This window comes from Styela clava, chromosome 6, assembly GCF_964204865.1.
Source record: "Styela clava chromosome 6, kaStyClav1.hap1.2, whole genome shotgun sequence".
Taxonomy (NCBI): Eukaryota; Metazoa; Chordata; class Ascidiacea; order Stolidobranchia; family Styelidae; genus Styela; species Styela clava.
Genome location: NC_135255.1, coordinates 24,093,580 through 24,117,237, shown reverse-complemented (window position 1 = coordinate 24,117,237; position 23,658 = coordinate 24,093,580). Strand labels below are relative to the sequence as shown.

The 23,658-nt window shown below is 36.6% G+C and overlaps 1 protein-coding gene across 5 annotated transcripts; it reads right to left on the bottom strand.

Moving 5' to 3' along the window:
- Positions 1-1,460: 1,460 nt before the first annotated feature.
- LOC120330897 (transmembrane protein 184B-like) lies at positions 1,461-22,082 on the bottom strand. 5 transcript variants are annotated; one of them, XM_039397878.2, is made up of 12 exons: positions 21,902-22,082; positions 19,980-20,099; positions 19,066-19,231; positions 14,981-15,074; positions 14,162-14,237; positions 12,910-13,001; positions 11,805-11,974; positions 10,973-11,170; positions 7,539-7,656; positions 6,139-6,159; positions 5,404-5,442; positions 2,913-3,051 (listed from the first exon to the last, which is right to left on the bottom strand). In XM_039397878.2, exons 1-11 carry the CDS (start codon positions 21,950-21,952, stop codon positions 5,409-5,411), a joined length of 1,140 nt encoding a protein of 379 aa, XP_039253812.2. In that variant the 5' UTR covers positions 21,953-22,082; the 3' UTR covers positions 2,913-3,051; positions 5,404-5,408. The 5 variants fall into 5 exon arrangements, with proteins under 5 accessions (XP_039253810.2, XP_039253814.1, XP_039253812.2 ...); XM_039397879.2 differs by lacking the exon at positions 6,139-6,159; XM_078113522.1 differs by lacking the exon at positions 5,404-5,442 and having other exon boundaries at positions 2,938-3,051.
- Positions 22,083-23,658: the final 1,576 nt, after the last annotated feature.

Genomic DNA, 23,658 nt, shown 5'->3' with positions numbered 1-23,658 from the left:
GAGTCGAAATAAACTTATACTTAAGCACCAAGAATTAGCAATGGTAAAGTATAAAAAAAAATTTCTTTGGGGTCAAAGGTTCATCGAATACCCTGCTTACAGGTACGGTACTAGTAGATTACCGTGTTGCATATTCCTTTCGGGGGATAGATTATAAAATATTTTGTTTTGCTCTACTTGTCCTGATCATATATTAAATGCATCAATCATTCTAACTGAGCTGAGTGACTTACGGGCCGCACTAACATCAAACTTTCATACCAATGCGGGGGCCGCAAATTATCGTCCTGCGGGCCGCAATTGGCCCCCCTGTTGTAAAGCCTATTGTCGAGGTTGAAACATAGCACGTGTAGTAATCGAATATAAAGAAAGTGTGAGTTTGCAGAATCAGTGCCCAGTGTTCCTTGATTAAAAAAGTCCAGGAACGTTAAAGTTTAGCAGAATGGATAAATTTTTAAAAAGAACAGCTGATACTGAGTAACATATTGTACCTAGCACAAGCAACGTTGGAAAAAAAAAATACTTGTGAAAAGGAAATACAGGGAAGATTTGGTCAAATATGGATTTTCTTGCTGTGGTAACGGAGATGCTCCAAAACCAGTCTTGGTTATTTGGGGGGAGCAACTTTCAAATGAAACAATGTTTCCGAGTAAACTTATGCGCCACTCAAATACGAAACATGCCGTTCATGCACGCAAGAATATAAATTATTTCCAACGGTTGTTAAGTAAAATGAGAAGCGAGAGTGCTCTGTGAAGTCGTCCTTTACAGTCTCCGAAAAAGCATTAGAAGCTAGTTATCGTGTTGCAAAATTGATTGCGCGTCACGTTATGATCCTAATATAGAGCGATTGTGCTAATTAAAACAACCACAAATCTCTCATTGTTATATGAATATAAAACAAAGTTACACCTTGTATTTTATGTTTGTTGTGGTGTGCCGTCAAATTTGGCAAGTTTTATAAGTGTGAGTAACAGTTGAGGTTGCATGAAACTAACTACCTTTCCTTGCTCTCTATGCAGCTATGCCTTTGCGCAGGTGGATCCGTATGCATATTATGCAAGGATGCTGTAGCAAGAGTGTAAATGGCTATTCTATTCAAGAGTCTTGAATTGAATTTTATAAGTGTGCCGCAAGCAAGGTTTCAGAGCACTGATCTAAACGACAGCGAAAATTATTTTGTGAGAAGCGGGGATGTACTTAAGAATCGAATTGTTTTATTCGTTTTCTCTTTCTGCTGTTATTAGAAGTTGAATGAAACCTTCTTGGTCCTATGTCAGCTCTCGATTAGGCATATTTAAAACTTCCTTAAAATCAAGAATTCACCCTATTAATCAACTCAAGAATTTCCTTCTTTCTAATGTGTTCCAATAAACTTATACATCCATGTCCATAACATCAGCAGCAAGAAATATTGAAAACACTCTTTTAAAAATTCCTCAATTGAGATAGACTTGGAGAAAAAGTAATGGCTATTTATTATTGACAATACAGAGCAAAAAATATATGGGTCGAGCCTTAACTATATGTTACATCTACGGTTCATATGGTCCAAATTTGGACAAGTATAAAATAATGAAAATCTTAGTTATTGCAAATCCCGGACAAATTACCAAAACTGTGACCTTCAAAAACTCCCATAATGACCTTCAAAAATCTGCTGATTCATCAATATTTAATAGACCACGTAAGAAAATAACTAAAACAAAAGGTTTCTGAAATTTCAGCTATGAATATTGTTTGAATAATCGGTACTCCTGTAGTATGTGTACCAGGTTAGGGTTGGACATAATTTTATTCCTGTTTTTTTATCATTTTAGTTTTATTACGAGTTCGGAGACTGTCTGTGTTAGCCAAGTGAATATACTCCCTACCCATAGGTTTCAGTCCCTTTACACAACTAGATGAAAAAGTAGGTGAACAAGGTTAGTTACCGGTACCTTCAGATTAGTACACACACTACTGGAGCATCAAATAATCTTGGAAAAACTCATCTACGCGACAGCAAAAATTTTTTTTTTTTGAGAGAAAAGCGGAGGCATAAACTTTCAACTACGGCTTTGGGAATATGTTTTCGATTCGATTCCAAATATCCAATGCAACTATTTTACATGAAAAAATCGACTTTCATGTGCATTTTTCTCCTTGAGAGTGTAACATATTACAGAAAAATTTGAAATTGCAATAAAATTATCTTTTTCAAATTGCATTCATTTTGTTGAAATGTAATTTGCAAGCAAATCTAAAAATAAAACTTCACCAAATTGAATTGAACAAAAATGGGTATTATAAAAAAAAATCGCCAGTGACCTTTGAACCAGGAAATGCCCCAAACCAAGGAACTATTTCAAAATAGTAAAAATAAAGAAAAAATCACCAATATAAATACATATACACAAATAAAGGGGTGGGGCCTTAGAAGTAAGAATAACCAGTTGGGCTTGTGTGAATCAGAATGTATAGTCAATTTCAGGATATATCTGCCATGGCTAATGAAAATCCATCCAATGATACCCACCCATGACACACCCTCTGCCTAGGTGAGATAATATGACTCTTTTGCACCTCTAGTGGGAGCTAAACTGGGTTAATAGATTTCATTTGATATAAAGTTAAAGAATAAAAACTAAGCATTAGATTTAAAACGTTGAAATGACGATAAAAATCAAATTTCATCATCTGAACTGAGAAGGTTCCATCGCTCACTGGATTGTCCGGGATTTCGTCGCGTCCTGTGTGGGTGTTTGTGGGATGATTTTGATGTCACAATGCTAACTGAATTAGTTTCATTTCTGACATCATAATCTGTAGAACGATGATGCGAACCATTCTCCACAGGATAGTCTGAGTATTGATATTTTGTTGACGACAGAAACTGCGGTTTCGTGTCGTTTTGATTATGATCGTCATCACAAGGTGGCGCTACAGTGCTTTGTTGAGTATAGTTTTGATATTTTGACGAGAAGTTATGAATCGCATCTTGCATGAAATCCCGGTGATTAATAACTTCTTTTAATGAGCTGGAGACGCTCTTCATATGAATTCCGTTATCTGTGAGAATATAAGTAATCAGAGAGGAAAGTTGATAAGGCCAGCCAAGTGATAGTTTCAGATGTGGGAGTTGGTTGGTTGGGGAATCCCCAGATAGCCTGTTTATTGTTTTCAGATATCAAGCCTTCTACAACCAAGGTTCTCAAACTGTTACGGAATTGGTTGATAATTAATCGCTCTGGAAGTATGTGTACCAAGATGACACACAACCTGAACCAAAACCTGGTAAACACACTATGTTCAGGTTGTGCACCATCTTGGTACACATACTTCAGGAGCACCGACAATCATAAACAGAGCATAAACCTATAAAAATAAAAACACATTGTTACTCAACGATTAAAGTTTCTGAGTAAACTGAAATTACTTTATTTATTGACTCGATTGAAGAGTATTCAGTATTAATAAAGAAATGAATAGCTCGCGGACGCCAGCCGTGGGGCCTCGCAACAGCACTTTGAGACTCTATGTTTTACAAGGCTTGAGTCCAATGACAAATTCCTAACGTTTAGCTTGAAATAGAAACTGAATAAAAGTTAGATGAACCACCCTGCAGCCGTATGAGTTTAGAAATTGAGGGAACAAGGGGTTTAAGTTGTGGTCTATCGTTCACCTTAACAAATTTGATAAAATAAATTTCCCTTCTCTATTTAAAACCTTTGTTCTTTCTTGGCAAATTTCATGAGTAAAACTCACTCTCTCCATTTTTGATATATTCTATAATCGGTAAGTAAATTATGAAAAAGTGACGCTAGGCTAGGCAGTCTCGCTGAAGTGAGAGCATAATGAACATCAATTGCGCAACAGAGTACTTTGCAATTTTCTATGTGTGCACTAACCAGGGGTTGTCATGTACTTTCTTGCAGCAAAATTTACCCCCAGTATGGGTCAAATTCCCCTCCAATACAGGTCAAATATACCCCCATGCCGTAACCCCAAATATATAAGCTCCACCTCTAAATTAGAAGCTGTGAAGTCATGCAAGAAAATCAGTGCAATTATTGGCAATGGTGATATTCAGCGCAACACATAATTGCTAGACCAACAGGCATGCAAACTCAATAACACCAAACTTAGAACACAATGTTAAAACATGCAGTTTCTACAAAAGCAGGCATTGTATAGAACAGTAGTTACATGCAAAGAAGTGTTCGCTACAAAAGTGCCACCAGGAATCGTTGAACCGTGACTGGCGGAATAATTTAACCCGGTTCCGCACATATACTCAGCAAACACACTTCGCTGACATCCTAAAACCGCTCTTTAGCTTTTACTTAGATGGGAATTGAACTCAGGAGTTGGGTCGTGTTGCATCCAACCAGTAAATATTAATGATGCATCCTTTACAAGTAAAACTGACGACACAGTTTTACTGGGGAAGGGAAGTATCGGGAACCAGGAATGGTTATCAAGCAGCAACACCCAAGGTTGTAATACAAGTAAGGTGAAAACTAATGACATTTCTCGTCGCTGACAGAATTATGCATAACAAGTTCAAGCTTATTTTCTAGTCAAAGTATTTTTATTGAAATTCTAATTTTTACTAACCAGACATCCCTAGTCATGTCTAAACTATGCAACTACAACCCAACCACACCGTGTCAAACATGCTTCGTCTAAAGCAGTGGTTCTCAAACTTTTTGAGTCGCGCCCCCTTTTTGAATTTGTCAAATTGTGCGTCCCACGTTATAGGCTATATAGCTAACAATAAGCTAAAAATAACAGATAGTAATATAGCGAAAGTAGTATAACAGATAATAAAGATAACAGCAAGCACAATGGCTCTCTCCAATCTCTAAACAATAACAAATATCTGAAACAAGGCAGGCAAGATCAAATTAAACCGAAACGCACAAAAAATTTGTCTATGTCCTCTTGTAAGGCGCGCCTCAACGTTTGAGAACCACTGAACTAAAGCAATAACGGTCTGCACAGAAATGCCAAATCATTAGATTATATCAATTTATACAATTCATTAAAGATTGTTTACAAAAATCATTTATTGCCATTATGATGTCAGTTTTTTCTACTATGACATCACCTTTATTATTTAAGATCTCCTCTATTATTAAACATCTCAGTTTTTCTACCATGATGTCAGTTTTTGTATCATGATAACATGTTTTAAAAAATTTTGGGCAATTTCACGAGACTGATTAAAATTTAGGCTGCTACTCTCATTTGAAAGCTTGGATGACTTGAGCCAAATCATATGCTCGTTCCAAGTTTGGTCTAAAGTCCTATATTATCAATGTGAGTTAGAAATATTGTTTTCCACAAATATGTCGCGAATGTCGTGAGTTTCTAATGATTTGACATTGAAGGAAGGACCATTATTGCATCATAAATTACCAAATTTAGGGCTGTTTTTCACGATCGTCAGCTGGTTCACTGAAAGAATGAAAAATGGTTGTAAGTTTGAGATGATTATTGGTTACTCCTGTAGTATGTGAACCAAGATGGCAGACAACGGAGCGTAGCATGGGTACCAGGTTAGGGGTAGGCCATAATTTTATTCCAATTTTTCTTATTTTAGTTCCATTACTAGTTCGGGGACTAGACATGTGACTCCCGTACTATTTGTACCTAAAATTATGGCCTAACCCTAAGCTGGTACACATACTACGTTCCGGTGTCTGCCATTTTGGTTCACATACTTCGGAAGTACCGAATATTACAGTGATATAATGACAATGGGGTAATATAAGTACTTCTCCCATGAGAGGAAAATGTTTGTTTTTATATCAAGGCACGGCTTGAATATATGGACACGAAGATATCGGTACTGGTAAGGCCTTAGCTTGAGCAAAAGAAAATAAGTTAGGTTCGCTTTATTTGAAACAACAAATTATTTGGCGAATATCAGGTGCCGCGGGAAAAGTTAAAAGCTTTCTAGCAACTGCTTCAAGCACTGAAAATTCTAAATTGATTGTGGAATTTTGCGATTTTTCTCAACAACAAAACAGTAGGTCCACTTCATGTCCAAGAAGGGGAAGCATTTAAGAAAGATAACTTTAGTTAATTCAACGATCTTCACCCCTATAGCACACAGGTATATATAGTTATTTATTACATGCAGATACCTACACTTTGGGCTGGGCACCGTCCCTATAAATTAAATAAAAAAATTAAACTCCCAAATTATATCCATGCAAATTATGATGAATACACCCAGAATGAGACAAAATTAAAGTTGAATTACAAATGAAATGTTTTGCAAGGCAAGTGAGTTGCGGCCAAGTGGTGGGCATGGTTCGACCTATTGCGATAGGTTGTAAATCTCAGAGTTGAGTTATCATGGCGCTTATCTCGAATCAGAGGCTTGTCTAGAGGGGGCCATAGGGGCAACTGCCCGGGCCGTGCGTACAAAAGCTTAAATCGGTTGCTTAGTTTAATTATTTAATTATTAATAATACAAACGTTTCACCCTTTGATTTATTCATTCTCATGTATAACGACATCTATAATTTTTTTATTACCTGAATTATTTTTCAAGTTAGGTATAAGGGGCATCAGTATCAGAAACTTGCCCCGGGAAGCAGAAAAGTTTGACACGCCCAGTTCCAAATGTACAAGAATCGACTGATATTTAACAACACGTACTATTTTTAAAGGGACCATAAATATTGCCTGCTCAATTTATTACGTACTAGGTGCGTATGGCGTTCAATTTGTGACCGAGATGCGTTACCCTGAATTGAGAAGGAATTGGACTTTTAATGAGCATGATAGCTCTTTGTGCATTAGAAAATGATTGTACAGCGGTTGTTCAGTCTTGTAAGGAGGGTTTAAAAAACCAAATCCGAAACCAAAATTTAGCTGCCGAAAAAGATTTGACTACGATTCGCTTGACCATAGCATCGAGAAGGACTATGTGATTCGGTGATGTAACATGGCAGCTTGTCGTATCTTTGCATCTCATAAAACAAGATAAGCGTTTAACTAAAAAAGATTTCCAAAAAATAAAATTGTGGACTTGGAGAACAAACTGAATTCAGAATCATGTTGTTTTAAATTTACGCTCGAAACAAGGCTCGCCACAAGCGACTCTCTTTATCATTGGAATTAGACTGCGAGGATGGGATTTAATCCGGAGATATCCAACCTTCTCTCCAATGTAGTCAAGTTCAATGGCCCAACCACTGGACCGCAAATCACCTACTAATGTCTCCCTGGTCATAGAATAAATTGAAGTTAAGCATCGGCACCAGCATTGCACAAACCACATTATTCCCCCCCCCCCCCATGTCCCTGTCTAATTTTAATCTTGGAAATTGAACAAAAAACAAATTTATAATCCATTTTGAACAACGGAATTTTCTCCCACCTAGCTATTTCCTTGTCAGTATTGACTGGAATCATTTCAAGTACAACCCGCTTTTCTTTTTTATCAGTACGCTGCCAGATCTCAGGACCTCGCTTCGAACTTTATAAAAAACGCAAGAGTATAAAATTAACCCCTTTCTCCCAATTAACCCCTTTCTTACTTGAGATGGGTGTAGTTCTGGTAGGTGGGAGAAAAATTATGTATTGCGTCATCAACCATGTCTGAAGGATTCACAGTATCTTTCAATCGAGATGAGATCGTCTGCGTGTTAGCTCCTCCTGTGGATGGGACAACACAAATGCATGCAGTACACACGATAGCGCTAGAGATTCAAACACATTGACAACATTGAACTAAGTCTAAATTGGTCCGCCCAACTCCAGCAAATTTAAAAAACCGACCCCATTTTCCAGGTCCTGATCCCCAAACATTTTTAAATAAATCTTTGCGAATCTTTGAAAGGGGCCTGGGTATCATAAAGGTTTGAGAACCGCTGGTGTTGTGGCATGCGTAGTTCTTTAGCAGGGCTAGTCGTTGGGAGAGACGAGTCAGATTAATGGTGATGGCGGACACCGGAACGTAGTATGTGTACCAGGTTAGGGTTAGGCCATAATTTCAAATACAAATATCACGGGAGTCACTTTGATAGTACCCGAACTCGTACTAGAACTGAAATAGGAAAAATTGGAATAAATTATGGCCTAACCCTAACCTGGTGCACATAATATGTCCGGTGTCAATCAATTTCGTTCACATACTTCAGGAGTACCAAATAATTTACTATTCTAGAATACAAGCTTGATAGTTAGTTATTGTTCAAATTTAGCCAACGTCAGGAATCAGTTCTTTAATTGTCTGGAGTTGGATAAAACTGTCCTTGTCCGTCACATGCCCGGTGAAAAAGGTTTTAAAAATTGAAGAAAAATGAATATTTTTCTCGGAAAGTTCGAATTTTGATCAATAAAATTGACACGAAACATTCAAATAAGAAATGCAATCATGCGTGGAAATTGTGAAATAATAATGCAGATGTTATGTCACAATGTGACGTCATAAATTCCGTCAAAATAATCAGTAATTTACTTTCTGAGTTTAAATCCTGTGTCCGCCACTTACAGCAATAATATAAATGGGGATTCATGGTATGTTCTGGGTTAGGAAAGAAATAAACTTTATGCAAATGGTTAGAGTAAGCATATGAAGTGGGATTCATGGTATGTTCTGGGTTAGGATAGATATAAAACTTTAGGCAAATGGTTAGAGTAAGCATATGAAGTGGGATTCGTGGTATGTTCTGGGTTAGGATAGATATAAAACCTTAGGGAAATGGTTAGAGTAAGCATATGAAGTGGGATTCATGGTATGTTCTGGGTTAGGATAGATATAAAACTTTAGGCAAATGGTTAGAGTAAGCATATGAAGTGGGATTCAGGGTATGTTCTGGGTTAGGATAGATATAAAACCTTAGGGAAATGGTTAGAGTAAGCATATGAAGTGGGATTCATGGTATGTTCTGGGTTAGGATAGATATAAAACCTTAGGGAAATGGTTAGAGTAAGCATAGAAGTGGAATTCAGGGTATGTTCTGGGTTAGGATAGATATAAAACTTCAGGCAAATGGTTAGAGTAAGCAAGCATATGAAGTAGGATTCGTGGTATGTTCTGGGTTAGGATAGATATAAACTTTATGCAAATGGATTGATTAAGCATATAAAGTGGGGGCAAAATAGCCAAATTTTAATGAAAAAGAATTCATGAAAGAGTTTTTTTGCAATCAACACGTCCATGTCATACGTCCAAAGTCAGAGGTTTCGTAGTAAGGATAATCCTCAGTAATTACTACAGCAATTATTACTGCACACTATGTTTTAAAATCTGATTATTAAGTGATAATTGAAGGATTACGCTAATCATTTCCTTTCAATTCAAATCAGATGAACATAAAAAATATTCAAATTTTCGTTTTAAAGCAGATACCAACTCCAATAGAAATCTGTATTTAACAAAAAAATTACAGATGCCAAAAAACGAATTAATTACTAAAATAAATTCTAAATGAAATAAAATTGTTACTAAGAGATTGAGTGTTTCAAAAAGTCGTTGTTTTAGTATTTAAGGGAAACAAAACAGATAAATTTGAGGTTGAGTAGCGTAAAAAAAACAGTAAAACATTCAAGTCATATCTTTCAAAAAATTCAAAAATTATTCTACTCACTAATGACTCCATTATTGACTTTGTTAAATGGCCAAGAAAATATAAAACTATAAAACAATTTCCCACATAAATAAACTCTAAATACGCTTGTTTAAAAATTTTAATTGCAGACAGACTTCTCAAATAAATGTGACCTGCATTAGGGATAAATTTTACAAGCAAGAAAGTTTGCTCCAGATATAAAAATTGGTACTCCTTTAGTATGTGTACCAGGTTAGGATTAGGCCATAATTTATTCCGATTTTCCTTATTTTAGTTTTATCATGAGTTGGGGACTGTCTGTGTTAGCCAAGTGAATATTTTCCCTGCCCATAGGTTTCAGTCCTTTTACACAACTTGGTATAAAGTAGGCGAAGAGAGCCTAAAATTTAATTTCAAGCTTTGGATTAGAAAGATATCTTTCGATACATATTAGAATAGAAATTTACTCGTTATCTCTGGTTTATTGTGAGTTGATTTTAATCAATTCTTCTCAACTTGGTGTAGAACAACCCAGGGTGAGATAAAAGCTCATATAGGAAAAAGTGGTGTACTGGGTAAAAAAAATGCACTTTTTGCATATTCCAGTGAGAGTTTTGCCTGTTTTTGCGAGTTTTTCACCAGTAATAAAACAAGGCTAACATGCCAGATTTTGAGTGCCAGTAAGAAGCTTGCTCAAAAATTATTCTTCGATTGGAAGATGTATGTGTTATTTATAATTGTACGTGTGTGAGTTCCGAGTATGTTAAGCAAATCGATGCGATATAGTTTCTCAATGGTACGCTTGCTTCAAGTTCTCAATCGGGGTTTTGGGAAATACAGAAATATTATTTTTATTTATTGATTGAACAAATAATGCAGAAAGAGTTTCTATGCATAGTGAGGAATAAAGAGTTCCAAAATAGGCAAACGAGGAAATATTTCGAAAAAACTACTGCTTTGAGTTATAAAAGTATACGAATCAAAAAAAAATTTTGCATGGAGCTTGAACAAGTCGGCTAATCTTATACATCAGTGGTGTGCAACCTGCAGCCTGTGGCCAAAGACGATCTTTGAGAAAAACTTGTGCGGCCCTTAAGTTTTTAGAATAGTTTAATCTGGTATGAGCGAGTAATTCTAATCCCTTTGCATATACCAGAGTTAAATCGATATGTATGACTTTAAAATGGCCTAACAGTTAGCTTATGCGAAAAACGCATGTCATAACTAGATAGCCTATGTTAAATGAAAGTGCGCCCGGCGGTTACACCCAGTTATTTGTATATCTGTATTGAAGCTTGCACAACCCTGTCATACATGATCAATTTGGGCGCTCCCGAAGTATGTGCACCAAGATGACGCACAACCTGAATCACACATACTTTGAGTGCACCTCAATTTCGACTGGTCTCGTCACTTACCTCTATCTGTGTGCTTCTCTCTGTATATCTGGTACGGGAACGCATATCTCAAAGCGATTGCAGCAAAGAACATTTCAATGCAAATAAGAAAGTTCTGATATCCAGCCGATACTGTTCCTGTATCCAACGGTGCTTGTTCACCTCCCATTGTTACAGCAGTGATGGCTCCAGTGCTTTCCAAGATACTGAGAAGAACTCCTGCGTTGAATAAATATAACAAAATTGATTGTTACGTAAATCAAGGGTGACTAACCTGCAGTCCACGGACCAAATGCGGCCCGCAAGGGAAAATTTTTAATAGCGTGCGTCACACAGTTTTCGATTTAAGAGCATTTTAGTTCAATCTGGTATGTGCAAGTAATCCCAAATTCTTTCTGTTGCAAAGCCTATAGAGCTTTCACTCAGTTATTTAAATCTGGCCATCCGATATTGAAGGTTCAACACCCTGACTCAGAAAAGCATGCATTTGAAAGACTTATTCACAGCAGGCTTGTGGAAACGGGGATATTTACAATGGAAGAAAATTAAAGAGAGTTATAGCAAATTGTAGAGATTTTTTAATCTGACCGGAGGTGCATACACGATATTCAAGAGGGTTGGGGGTTTCAAAATCAGAATTTCACCATACAACAGCTTTTGAAACAGTCGTCGCGGGGCAATTTATAATGTCTAAAATCAAATTATCAGTAAACATAATTCGGACCCCCATAAGTATGTGCATCAAGATGGCGCACAACCTGAATATAGTATGTGTACCAGGTTAGGATTCAGGTTGTGCGCCATCTTGGTGCAATACTTCGGGGGCGCACATAATTCATTCTTCCCTTCTTACCTTGCCAAAACGAGAGAAAAATGACAGATTTGACGACAATGAACTTGAGCACAGGGTCGTAAGGTTTCAGTAAATCTTTCGTGGCGAGATAGAAATATCCGAGAGCATAGAGGGCGATAGAGATTGATATGTTATAGATGATTGTGATGTAAAGGTAACCGCTGTCTGGGCTGAAAAAATAGTACGTGGATTAGGAACAGTAGAAAATATAAAAAAGGCCCCCCCCCCCCTTATTTCAAAAGCTATACTAACCCCAGCGATAAGCGCATTGTGCAAATAGGGGAGAAAATAATGAGAAAACAGGCAAGAAAGTTTCAAGTTCTTCAAAAAAATTTCAGTTGCGGTTAAGCAAGATTAACTAACTTTCCTTGCTCTATGGCAGGGGTTCTCAACCTTTTTCCTGTTAAGGAAGAAGAGTTATGAAACATCCCGAAACCCCAGTAAATGGATGCCAAACAAAGTGGTAATATATTGACTAACAATTTTTAAATTGTAAAGGATATTAATAAAAGTATTATTTCATTTATACAAAACATTAGTGTGAAGGCTGTCAATGTTTATTGCGAATAAGTGTCTCAATTAAAGGGGCGATTTTAGACAGACAAACAGCACATTGTCTTTTTAGATTTCACAATTTGGCTGCAAAGCTGTAAATTTCACATTGTTACATCACAACAACGCAAGATCAGGGAAAATCCACGCTGAATTTCGATCAGCACGCATTTTTCTCTGGTAGTAAAAGATATTCATAATGGCAACACATGAACAATGTTCTGGCAGCAATAAATAAGGACGACGACTCTTGAATCAAAGAATCTTCAAAATATAGCTCTATGCTTAGCTGGGGTTACGTGTTAAAAGAGTGAAAGTTATACAGGGTGACCCTTTACAATTACAATTTTGTATGAAGTCAGTTTGCAATATATCGTAACCAGGTTTGTTGTTTTTTAATCAACAATTGTTCAAGTATTTTTACTACATGTAATACTTCTGTAGGGGCCAAAACATCGATGGTATCGATAAATTCACTTTACAATTACAATTTTTTTATGAAGTCAGTTCTCAATATAACTTTGACTCCTGAATTAAAATTGGCATAGCTTACCTGAAGTTCCCGTCCTTGTAGAGACCCTTAGCTTGAAGAATGACAGTAATTACGGCCATGAGGGGACGGATTATGCAGAACTGCAGTGTTCCCTGCAAAAATGTATGAGTGTGTTCACTGCATAAATATGATAAACATGAAGTGTGGTTGATTAGCCTTCACTTCTGAGTGAGGGAAAATCATAACTCTAGTTACCCATAAACTTTGCCCAGAGGCATTTACTTTGGAGTGAGAGCCCGTAACTTTACTCTGAGATGAGTCTTCTTTATTTCTGAGTGAGTGCCCGTAACTTTTCTCAGCGATGAGTCACCGTTACTTCTGAGTGAGTGCACGTAACTTTGCTCAGAGATGCGACTTCGTTACTTCTGAGTGAGTGCGCGTAACTTTGCTCCGAGATGAGACTCCGTTACTTCTGGGTGAGTGCCCGTAACTTTGCTCAGAGATAAGTCTCCTTTACTTCGGAGTGAGTGCCAATAACTTTGCCCTGAGATGAGTCTTATTTATTTCTGAGTGAGTGCCTGTAACTTTGCTCTCAGATGAGTCTCCGTTACTTCTGAGAGAGTGCCCGTAACTTTGCTCCGAGATGAGACTCCGTTACTTCTGAGTGAGTGCGCGTAACTTTGCTCTGAGATGAGTCTTCTTTATTTCTGAATGAGTGCCTGTAACTTTGCTCACAGATGAGTCTCCGTTACTTCTGAGAGAGTGCCCGTAACTTTGCTATGGGATGAGTCTCCTTTACTTCTGAGTGAGTGCCCGTACCTTTGCTCAGAGATAAGTCTCCTTTACTTCTGAGTGAGTACGCGTAACTTTGCTTCGAGATAAGTCTCCTTTACTTCGGAGTGAGTGCCAATAACTTTGCCCTGAGATGAGTCTTATTTACTTCTGAGATAGTGCAAATTCTTTCAGTAGCTCTTGGCACTTCAGTAGCAGCCCCTCCATCGTTTCGAGATGAGTCCCCTGTGATTCTGTGTGAGCATCTTCTTTATTTCTGAGAAAGGGGACACTGAGGCACGTATAGGATAAAAGGATACTCATATCTGAGCATAGTTATGAGCTTCTAAGACCTACCCAATCTATATAGAATTATTGTGATGCAGGCACTCACTCAAAAAGTAAAGGGGACTCATCTTAGAGTAAGGTTATGGGCACTTACTCAAAGTTAAGGAGACACAAGCAAAGTTACAGACAATCACTGGAATGCCAAAAGCTACAATTAGTAAACCTCGAATAACAAAGAACACATTTCACAAACCTGTTTGCAAAACCTCAATGAACTTATAGAGTAAGTTTTTCCCTGCAGACAACACGTGCACCAGATCCAACTCATTCTGAAACAAACAGAAATAATTTAATCGGTGTCGTCCTTGCATCGACCAATCATCAATGACTCAAAGGGATTCGAACTCAACTAAACGACATTGAGATTCAACTTAGTGTGTTTCTCAAATCATTTTCAATGGTTCTCACACAGTGGGGCACGCCTCTTGAAGGTTTAAAGTCTGGTTTCAACGGGAACATTTCTAACTCATAACTGTCTTTTGTGTTAATAAAACAAATTTAAAAAAATGAATTTTTACAACAATAACTTTCTAAATTTTCTTCAATTGTCTGATGAGAATGCTTAGTAACATACTTTCGGGTTTGTGATGAAAATTTCAGCATTGACTAAGACAGTATCTCACATACCGCGGTCCATGTTACGATTTAATATGGCCCGCCGTACTTAAGTGAAATAGTATATTATCCATGTTTTCACCTTTTTACATTCTAGATACCGCCAATTGTTACATCCTTACCCAAGTTTGAGCACGTGTATATTCAATACCATTCAATTATACTGGTATCTTAAATATAAATTTAGGTAATTTTGGCCCCCAATCAATCAACTTTGGGAACCATTGGACTAAAAAGGCTATGAAAAAATTGGAATTTTGGTTCTGCCAGTATTACAAATTTTTTTTTTTTGACTCAAGGACGAACGATTACGGTTCGTACGTGGTAAAAGCTAAACTCAGCCCTGAATGTGCAGTATTACTGCGGTATATACTGGCCGTAAGCATCCTCTACTTACTTCACAGGTTTCCCGATGATTTCAGACATAATGATGCTCTCACCTCCCAGATATCCTTCATAGCAGAGACTCAAGAAATTGTAAATCACAAAAGCTGAAAAAACAAAAGTTCAGCAAATATCAATGCTATGAATCCGTTACTTTTATGAAGGCTGTACTGTAGATCAAGATTTCCCAACCTTAAGTTTCCCAAAAAAAGTTCTAGGTACCTCCGTAGTATGTGTACCAGGTTAGGGTTAGACCATAATTTTATTCCGATTTTCCTTATTTTAGTTCTATTACCATAGGTTTCAGTCCCTTTACACAACTTGATGTAAAGTAGACAAACAAAATGATTTTCCTCATATTGGTAAATACATTTGTCATTTGTTTTTTTCAACAAAAATTGATGATCTTTATTTTTTATTTAGTGTTTGGTTAAATATATTTGGTATCAAAATAGTAATTATATACGTGGGAAGTATCACTGCGTAAAAACTTGGCAGTGAACGGGATCTACGTGATTCAACAGTCTTGTTTCAAACTAACACAAATATATTTCTGCAACATTTCATATGTCAGGCCCCCATTATAAGTAGTTGGCCACACAGAAACAAAATCTTTTAAATTAAAATTGTCCTAAAATTCAGTTATTCACGAAATTAAACTTTTTCAAATTCATTTTGAAACACCCAGGGGTTGCAACCACTAGACAAAAAGGATAAAATATTGTTGTTCACAATTCACTGAGTTTAAAAACATTCCGTGTCTAGCGTGAAAAATATGCAGTCAAGCATGAAATGTTCTATAGAACGTTGTCGATATTTTTTAATTGTGGTAACAAAGCTCAAATAGCCTGATACAATACTTTCAATTCGTGTTCTACGCTTACAGTCCAGGGGTTTCGCAAGATTCAAATCCGGATGTCTACATATTTATATTGTTAAATAGAGTCAAATACTCAATTACTGTATGTCCTTGCATACCAGCCGCATGTGTGTGCATGCATGCTCTTATCGTGAGAAGTTGGTTCGAGTTGTTGTTTGAATCGCGGTCATTTCGTTCTAGTGCAATAAGAGTTATTCACATATAAGCCAAATCTTCAGTGCGATCAGAGTTTTGTGCATATAATCCGACCCCTTAATTAATTCAGCAACTTTTTTTGAGTATTAGACTCGACTGGCTGCATTTTAAAGATCATTTTGTTTTGCCAATATTAGGTCCGCTTTTATGAATATTGATAGCTTGAGGGGTTCTTCGAGTCTCTGGAATGTTTCTGTTTGCTCCACCAAAAACTACTGGTATTATCTAATTGCACTGATGCAACCAGTGGGCTCACTTCTGGGCCACAAAACTATTGAAAATTGCCAATCATAAATTAGTTGAAATTGAATGAAATGAATGATGATGCTTTTATTTATTTAATAAAGTGTCTATCTTTTCAATTTTTCTTTTATTCATATTTCTCAATTTTTTCCTTAAGCATGAGAAAGTTAATAGGCCACAGCATTTTTTGTGCAACAAAAGTGGGGCACAACAGAAAAAAAAGAGTTGAGAACCACTGAGCTAATAGAAAACACTACTATCAAAGATGGCCGGATATCTCTGGCTCATGTCCATGCATCTGAAACAAATAACTGAATATCTATTCTCATAATCAACACATACTGGTAATTACTAATTATTAATTTTAAACAACTCCCAAGGCAAATGTAAAACAAAATTCGAAAAGTCAGTGGGAAGAACAGTCCGTATACCGAACAGCTGTGTTATCTGAACCAAAGAGACTTATTTTAAAACATTCGAATCTTTTCTATGGCATGATGGCATAGGCAGCGTAGTGGTCCCCAACCTTTTATGGCTCATGGCCCCCTCCCAGAGGCTTTTAGCACTTATGCCCCCTGTTTAACATTCCAGTTGTGTTTATAGTGTTATTTTGATTGGTGGATTCCAAATCCCATTATGTTCAAACAATTCATGCTCAACAAAGTAAAAACACCCTGTGAAATAACCTCATTAAGCAATGAAACTGGGAAGAACGGGAAGTTTTCATGTAAAGAGAAAAGTGAAATCTGCTTTTCGCCTAGCACTGTGGCCCCCTCCTGCAGCTCTGTGCCCCCCTCAGATTTTATTTAAGGCAATTGTTCATAGGTTTAAATTCTTTATAGGCCAGAATAATGAACCTATGAGCTCACTATTCCTATTATGAACTCACTGTTCACGCAAAGCAAACAAAACTAACTCATATCCTTGTTTACAAATGTGGGTGTGGTCGTTTACACAAGTGGGCGTGTCAATTCAGGCCGAGCCAGAATACAACACTAGGCTTTTGAAAATATAAGAGTAAGAAGAGGTGACCCATAATGGAATTATATTTCAGCAGCTTTATATGACTAAAAATACATTCTGAAAAATTTTTTCGAATTCATTTTCTAATCTGGACCAGATTTTACCAAAGAAAACAATGGGTTTGAATTTTGAAATCCAGAAAAGATGAAAAATGATATCTTTAGAAATTATATGAAAGCATTTGCTATCATCAGTGAGAACTCAATTGCTAAAATTATTCATTTTCTGCTTATTTATATTTGTGTTAGTGTGCAGCAAAACTCTCGAAACACCAAGACTGGAAGTTAGGTATTTCAATTAGTTTTAACATCAATACTTTTCCCCTGGGATGAATGGCTGATGAACAGGAATTAACTGAGTAATCAATAAAGGTGTGAAATGCTGTTGAGATTAATATTAGACAATGTTTCACAGTAATTGGCACCTTCGAATGGTTTAGCAAGAGAGTGATGGTCAAATATATGAACACGAAGGCCAAACGAAGTAGCATGAAATCTATTACCAGGTTGAACATGAGGTCGCTAAAATACAGTCACAGAACCAAGGCACGCACAACAAATTTGAATAATTTACTCCATTTTTATGAAAGTAAATAATTGAGAAATCTTTGGAAATTTTGAGAAATTCAATATGAAATATAAATCTCCATTATAACACATAAGTGTAGATGTTGTCAAACGTCATGGTTTGTCAAAAATGATGAAGTTCTAAGTTCAAATACTCTTTTAGTCAAATAATTCTTTCTCAAATTTAGAATTTACCTCGCCTAGCTACTATAACTGGTTTTGAATGTATTCAAATATTCAGTTAGCACTAAATTGGTTTTTGGAAAGGCCTCAGTAAAATTGAAGTAATCAGAGACTCATTAATTATTAAACAAACGTTCATCGTCAATGCGTCTTAAACTTATTGAACACGAGAGTGAAAATAAATTTCTATATCTTACAACAGCTGCTTGAAACCTTTCCCTCCCCTTGCTTATTTTGAGACTTATGATTCCTCCCACTATACTGTTCGTTTGTTTTTCAATATTCAATAGTTTATTAACTGGCTCTCCAGAAGTGTGTGTACCAATATGAAGGTAACTAATTTTGTTTGACTACTTTACATCAAGTTTTGTAAAAGGACTGAAACCTATGGGCAGGGGGTATATTCACTTGGCTAACACGGACAGTCCCCTAACTCGCAATAGAACTAAAATTGAAAAAAATAAAATCAAATTATGGCCCAACCCTAACCTGGTGCACATACTTCGGGAGTACCTATTAATAACTAGTGTTCTGAGCCACTCGCAATCTAACTTCTGTATAGATATGTATTGCAGCAGGGGTCAGTGATTACCTTCTGAATGCGTCAGTTCGAGATAATAGACGTTGTTACTAGGCTGAAGGCTAAAAACTTAATATGAAAAAAACAGTTTATCACGTCTTAATGCCACCGATCATTATAGTGTGTTTCTTATTATATACAACACTTAGTCTGACGCTTCTATAATAATAGGAACCACAATGTAGCAATGTGGATCCGAAATGGGATAGAAAAACAATGACCCCGTGCCTGACCTATTATGTACTAGAAATCCCAGATATAAGTTTACATATGTAAAGGTGTACCAATCAATGACTTGCAAATAGAAAAAACAACAAAGTTTCCCTTTGAAAAAACATCCTTTTTAAAGTTAAAATACAAATTCAAACCCAGATTAAAAAAATTTAGTGATTCATGCCCACCACATTGTGAGCAAACAATAAGCTTACCTTCATAGCAGTTGCGTATTGTGTCAAAATAGATGTAGTATTGATTCTGATTGAAAAACAACAAACTCAACCACGAATCGAAACTATATATCGGAACAATGAATAGGATTCGAACGATCCATCTCTGTTCGTTTGGAACTGTGTAAAACCTCAGATGTTTATATATCTGAAACAAAAGAAAATGTTTCAGATAAGAGACAAAATATTTCAGTCGATACAACAGCCTTGCTGAAAACTTATTTCAGTAAATTTCCATCAGACCGAATTACTGTTACGTTCCTGCCCTTTGACCTGCATGTGGCCGTTGCCACAAAGACGCTTGGTAGAGATGGTATTAATGTGATGTGTATGAATAATATAATCTTTTTCCGTGAAATAGCAATTTTTACAGAGAATACTGGGATATCGTGTAACAAACTACAAGTCCTTTCTTATTACTTATCAGTCTTATTAAGATCGGTAAGTATGTTGATAGATATTTGTCTGTTTGTTTGTTTGTCTGTCTGTTAGATACACGCGATATCTCACAAAGGCGAGGTTGAATCTGCTCCAAATTTTGCATGTGCATTCATCATATCTCGGATTAGGAGCCTATTGATTTTGGATGAATTATGTCGTATAATTAGCGAGTTATAAATTAATTAGTGAAGGGACACGCAATGTCACTATGAAGTAAGAGCGAATGAATCGAAACCGCAATTTCTGTTTTGGGGGATCCCCTAACTTTCGATTGATAAGTCTTCGGTCTCCGACCGATATTATCGTTGTTTACTTTCTACTTCAGATCCGTATGTGGCCATTGGCACAAGAATGCTTGGAAGTGATTACGGCAATAAAATTAAAAGTCTCAAATTGACAAATAGAAATAATTTGTCTCTGAGTTGTACACAAGATTCAGATATTGGCAATCATACCTGATGTCCGGTGACAAGCACAGCCAACCAACAGAATAATCCGGATATCGCTTGACATGCAACGGTCTGTAGAAATATCTTCGATAATTCAACCTCTGTTGCATTTGCTGTTGTGTTCTCCTGTGTAAAAGATTGTTTTAGAATGTCTGAATTAATAAGACAGTAATGCTGAGACATAAGGACATGAACATCACAGTGGAAATTTGATGTTTAATCAATTCTCTCAACAATGCCATTCCTTAATCTAGTTAGAGGCTGGATTCTACTGAACACTGAAATTGAGTGGCCTTATTTTTCTTCTAAGGTCAAAAGGAATGAATTTCAAAAATATCCTGGGGGAGAGGAATACCAGAGACCTAATCCTATAGCACAGCGGTTCCTAAACTTTTTGTTCGTGGGGCGCCATTTTACCAGGAAAAAAACTCACGGCGCACTTACGCGAAAAAAAATGCTGCTTTCAATTATATTATATATTACTTTATGCCTTTTAAAGTTTGTACGCATGTGGGCCCATGCAATATCATTTGAAATGCTAAAAAAATCTCGATTCAGCAGATAAATGGACTGCAGATAAATTCCAGCAAATAGTGGTTACCTATAATAATACTAACACTAGAGGCAGACAAAAAATAAACGACATAGAAAGAGGAAATGAACTTATTGATTCATATAGACAGCATTTGGAAGAAAAAAACAATTAAAGATTTAAATTAGTACAATTTGTAGAATATTCAATCATCTTTCAGTTATGTTTATCAAAATTCCGCAAACCACGAACTATAATCCCAGTCCATGACGGATTTGGTATTTGTTTTCGGAAGCATGGAATTGATGGTGGAGGAAGCCGTAACTGACCAGCTGTTACATGAACCACAGTCCAGCAATCCCCTTGCACTATGGTATTTCTCAGATGATTACAATCTGGAAACACACAGAGTACCTAGTCGTAATCCTATTGCACGATGCTAACAGCTGAATCTTGGCATTTACACTTTACAGCCAAAACAAAATAGAGTCACGACAAGTTGCAAATGCCACTTAAGTGCAAAAAGCTATGATAATGACCAATATGTAATGAGGCGACATCAAGATGATTGACTCAAAGCAATTAGCTCTGGTTGATAGGTGAAAGAGATTGCGCAATGGACCTTTCCCCGAGCATCGACTTCCTTGTTTACTTTGTGACATTGGCCAATCAGCAAAATGCTAAAAGTGACGTAACAATGACCCCTTTTCACCTCCGCTCAGACACTTTTCTCACTCAGACAGGTTTTCAAGCGTGGTCGTAAACATTACCTCGTTTTCGCGTTTTTGAACTTTTTTCGTTAGTTTCAGTGTGTTTCGGAAACTTAAATATAAATCAGATAATCCAATGATCAATCTGTCGTCCTAGGAGATTTGATTTAATCACAGTAATAAAAAATTAGTGTAGAAATAGCTGTGATAGACTAGACTAAAGTCCTTACCGGTACTTTTAAAAAACAGATTGTTGTATGCGATGAATCATAATGATGGTTTGAAACACATAACCCATTTTACAGATGCCAACTCGATAAAGCACTCTTGAAATAGCTACGAAAATTATGCAATGGTTAAGTATGGGAAGAATTTTTCGGGGGTCAAAGGTCGGGGAAAGGTCCATAGCCTAGCACTTTTCCCAATTGAGGCATTGTAATGATGAAATATATTTTTAATCGAGCTTCAAGCTTGCGATCATTGTGCTTATAGGATAGGATTCAAATATTTACCCCAGGGGGAAATGAACCATGTCGGATATTGGAATAAGTTAGCGAGTTATTTGTTTTCAGATGCAAGGATGATGGACCTGACACATGAATATCAATGAAAAACACAATAAGATACTATTAAATCAAACTCGAAGCAAAAAACAAGTTTTTCCACAATAAGAGACGAACACTTACCGTGACCACTTGATCCGTCACAGGTGTCGCCTGGCTGGAAGTATCCGCCATTGTAATATCTCCCCAGTGGCTGCAGTCAGTATATCCCAAATATCAGACGTATAGAAAGTGTTCTTCTGTTTTAAATCTTACTCGAATAATAAGTAAAGGTTTTAATTTATTATAATCTGTAAAAAACTTTCTATTTCAGAGTTGAATCATGGAATTATATTTGCATTTGGCAGTATTGCCTTAACCAACATTCTGACTTCCTCGCTACCAGGAATACGAAGGTAAAGTTTGTAAAGTTCCGTACCATAATATCTTGTGGGCCAAGCGTAACTGTTTCTTCATAAAGTGTTGTTGTGCTACGAAACGAAACTAAACGAGACTTGAATAAGGAAATATGGAAGTACAGCAGTATGAGATGGATTAATACAGTAGTAGTAGAAATGTTACAAAACGCGCTTTTCCGCCCCAAAAAATGTACGCACCAAGTCTGCTAAGTACCGTTACGACGTGTCAGAATACCGCCCATAAAAAAGATTACAGACTGCCCGCTGTTGTTCGGAATTCCATGAAATTTTGACATAACTTAGATAAAATACACAACTATGCTTCGGTATTTGAATTTTTTCATTAGCGCATAAGTTTCCCAACATTCGGGGCTTTTAAAAATTACGCTCAAAGTATACGTACTGCAAATTAATGATATTGTCTATGGACACCAATAAAATATATATGGACGCGTGTATGTCATTCCTAACTTGATACTTACCACTTTTTATGAAGTTTGTTCAATCAGAACATTGTTAATTATTACCCGCAATGAGGCACTGTCAAACTAATATGCACAACTCCAGAGTTGATTTGCGACGATCTTCCGACGGCGTCAATGACCGTTGCCAGAATAAAATCCCAAAATAATCCCAATATTTCGTAGATGTGACGCACATCGAAAGATTAATCATTGATATGTGTTCTTTTTTCATATTCATTAAAGTTCTTATTAAAAAAAGTCCATTCGCATACGTTTACGAAACGGTACAAATTAATTCAAGGTACGGGAAGTATGATCTTAGCACGCGTCTATCAATGCGCATCAGTTATCGATTGAATGGCGACATTTTTCCTCGCAGCGATTTCTCTCGTTTTGCGTTTCACTAAGCGCGGTAAGTATCTTACGAGATAAAAAATATTAAATAATAATTAATCGTTCATCAATTAAGGTCGGATATGAAAAACGCTGAATCTGTTAATTGCCGCGTAGGCGGGGACTTGCGTAGTGGGAAAGTCGTTGTCGACCAGAGGTTATGTAAAGTTCAGAGATTTTCTCGTACATAATTAATTGGAAAGCAGCTAATATCGTTAAAAAGAATTTGTAAACTTTTTTGCATTGGGTTCTTCTATTCACAATAACTTTTCGTTACTAATTTTTTTCGATTACCTTCAAAACTAGCCGAGATACATTCTGTTGTTTATCGGTCTGACATACTCGCGGTCACAGTTTTTGAGCCGGCGCAATACAATCCTTATGGAAAAATTTGACCTATCAGGCGGTACTGAAATGCCGATATCTCCGTTAATTCTTGACCGTTTTTCGCAAACTTGGTATTGTTTTCTTATTTGTACTTAGATCTATCCACTGGTGCAGTTTTTATTTAAATCGGATGAACTTTAATTTTTTTGTAACATACCTAGTAGTAGCATAAAAGTCATATTACATCTGCTAGAGATATTGAATTGGGGCTGACAAATTACAAATAAGTGACAGAATT

Excerpts from the sequence above, each read along its gene's own strand:
- LOC120330897 (XM_039397876.2), bottom strand. The coding sequence starts at position 21,952 with ATGGCGGATACTTCCAGCCAGGCGACACCTGTGACGGATCAAGTGGTC. Across the intron at positions 20,100-21,901 it reads TGACGGATCAAGTGGTCACG|GAGAACACAACAGCAAATGC; the intron begins GTAAGTGTTCGT and ends TCTTTTACACAG. Across the intron at positions 3,052-10,972 it reads AGAGAAGCACACAGATAGAG|ATAACGGAATTCATATGAAG; the intron begins GTAAGTGACGAG and ends ATATTCTCACAG.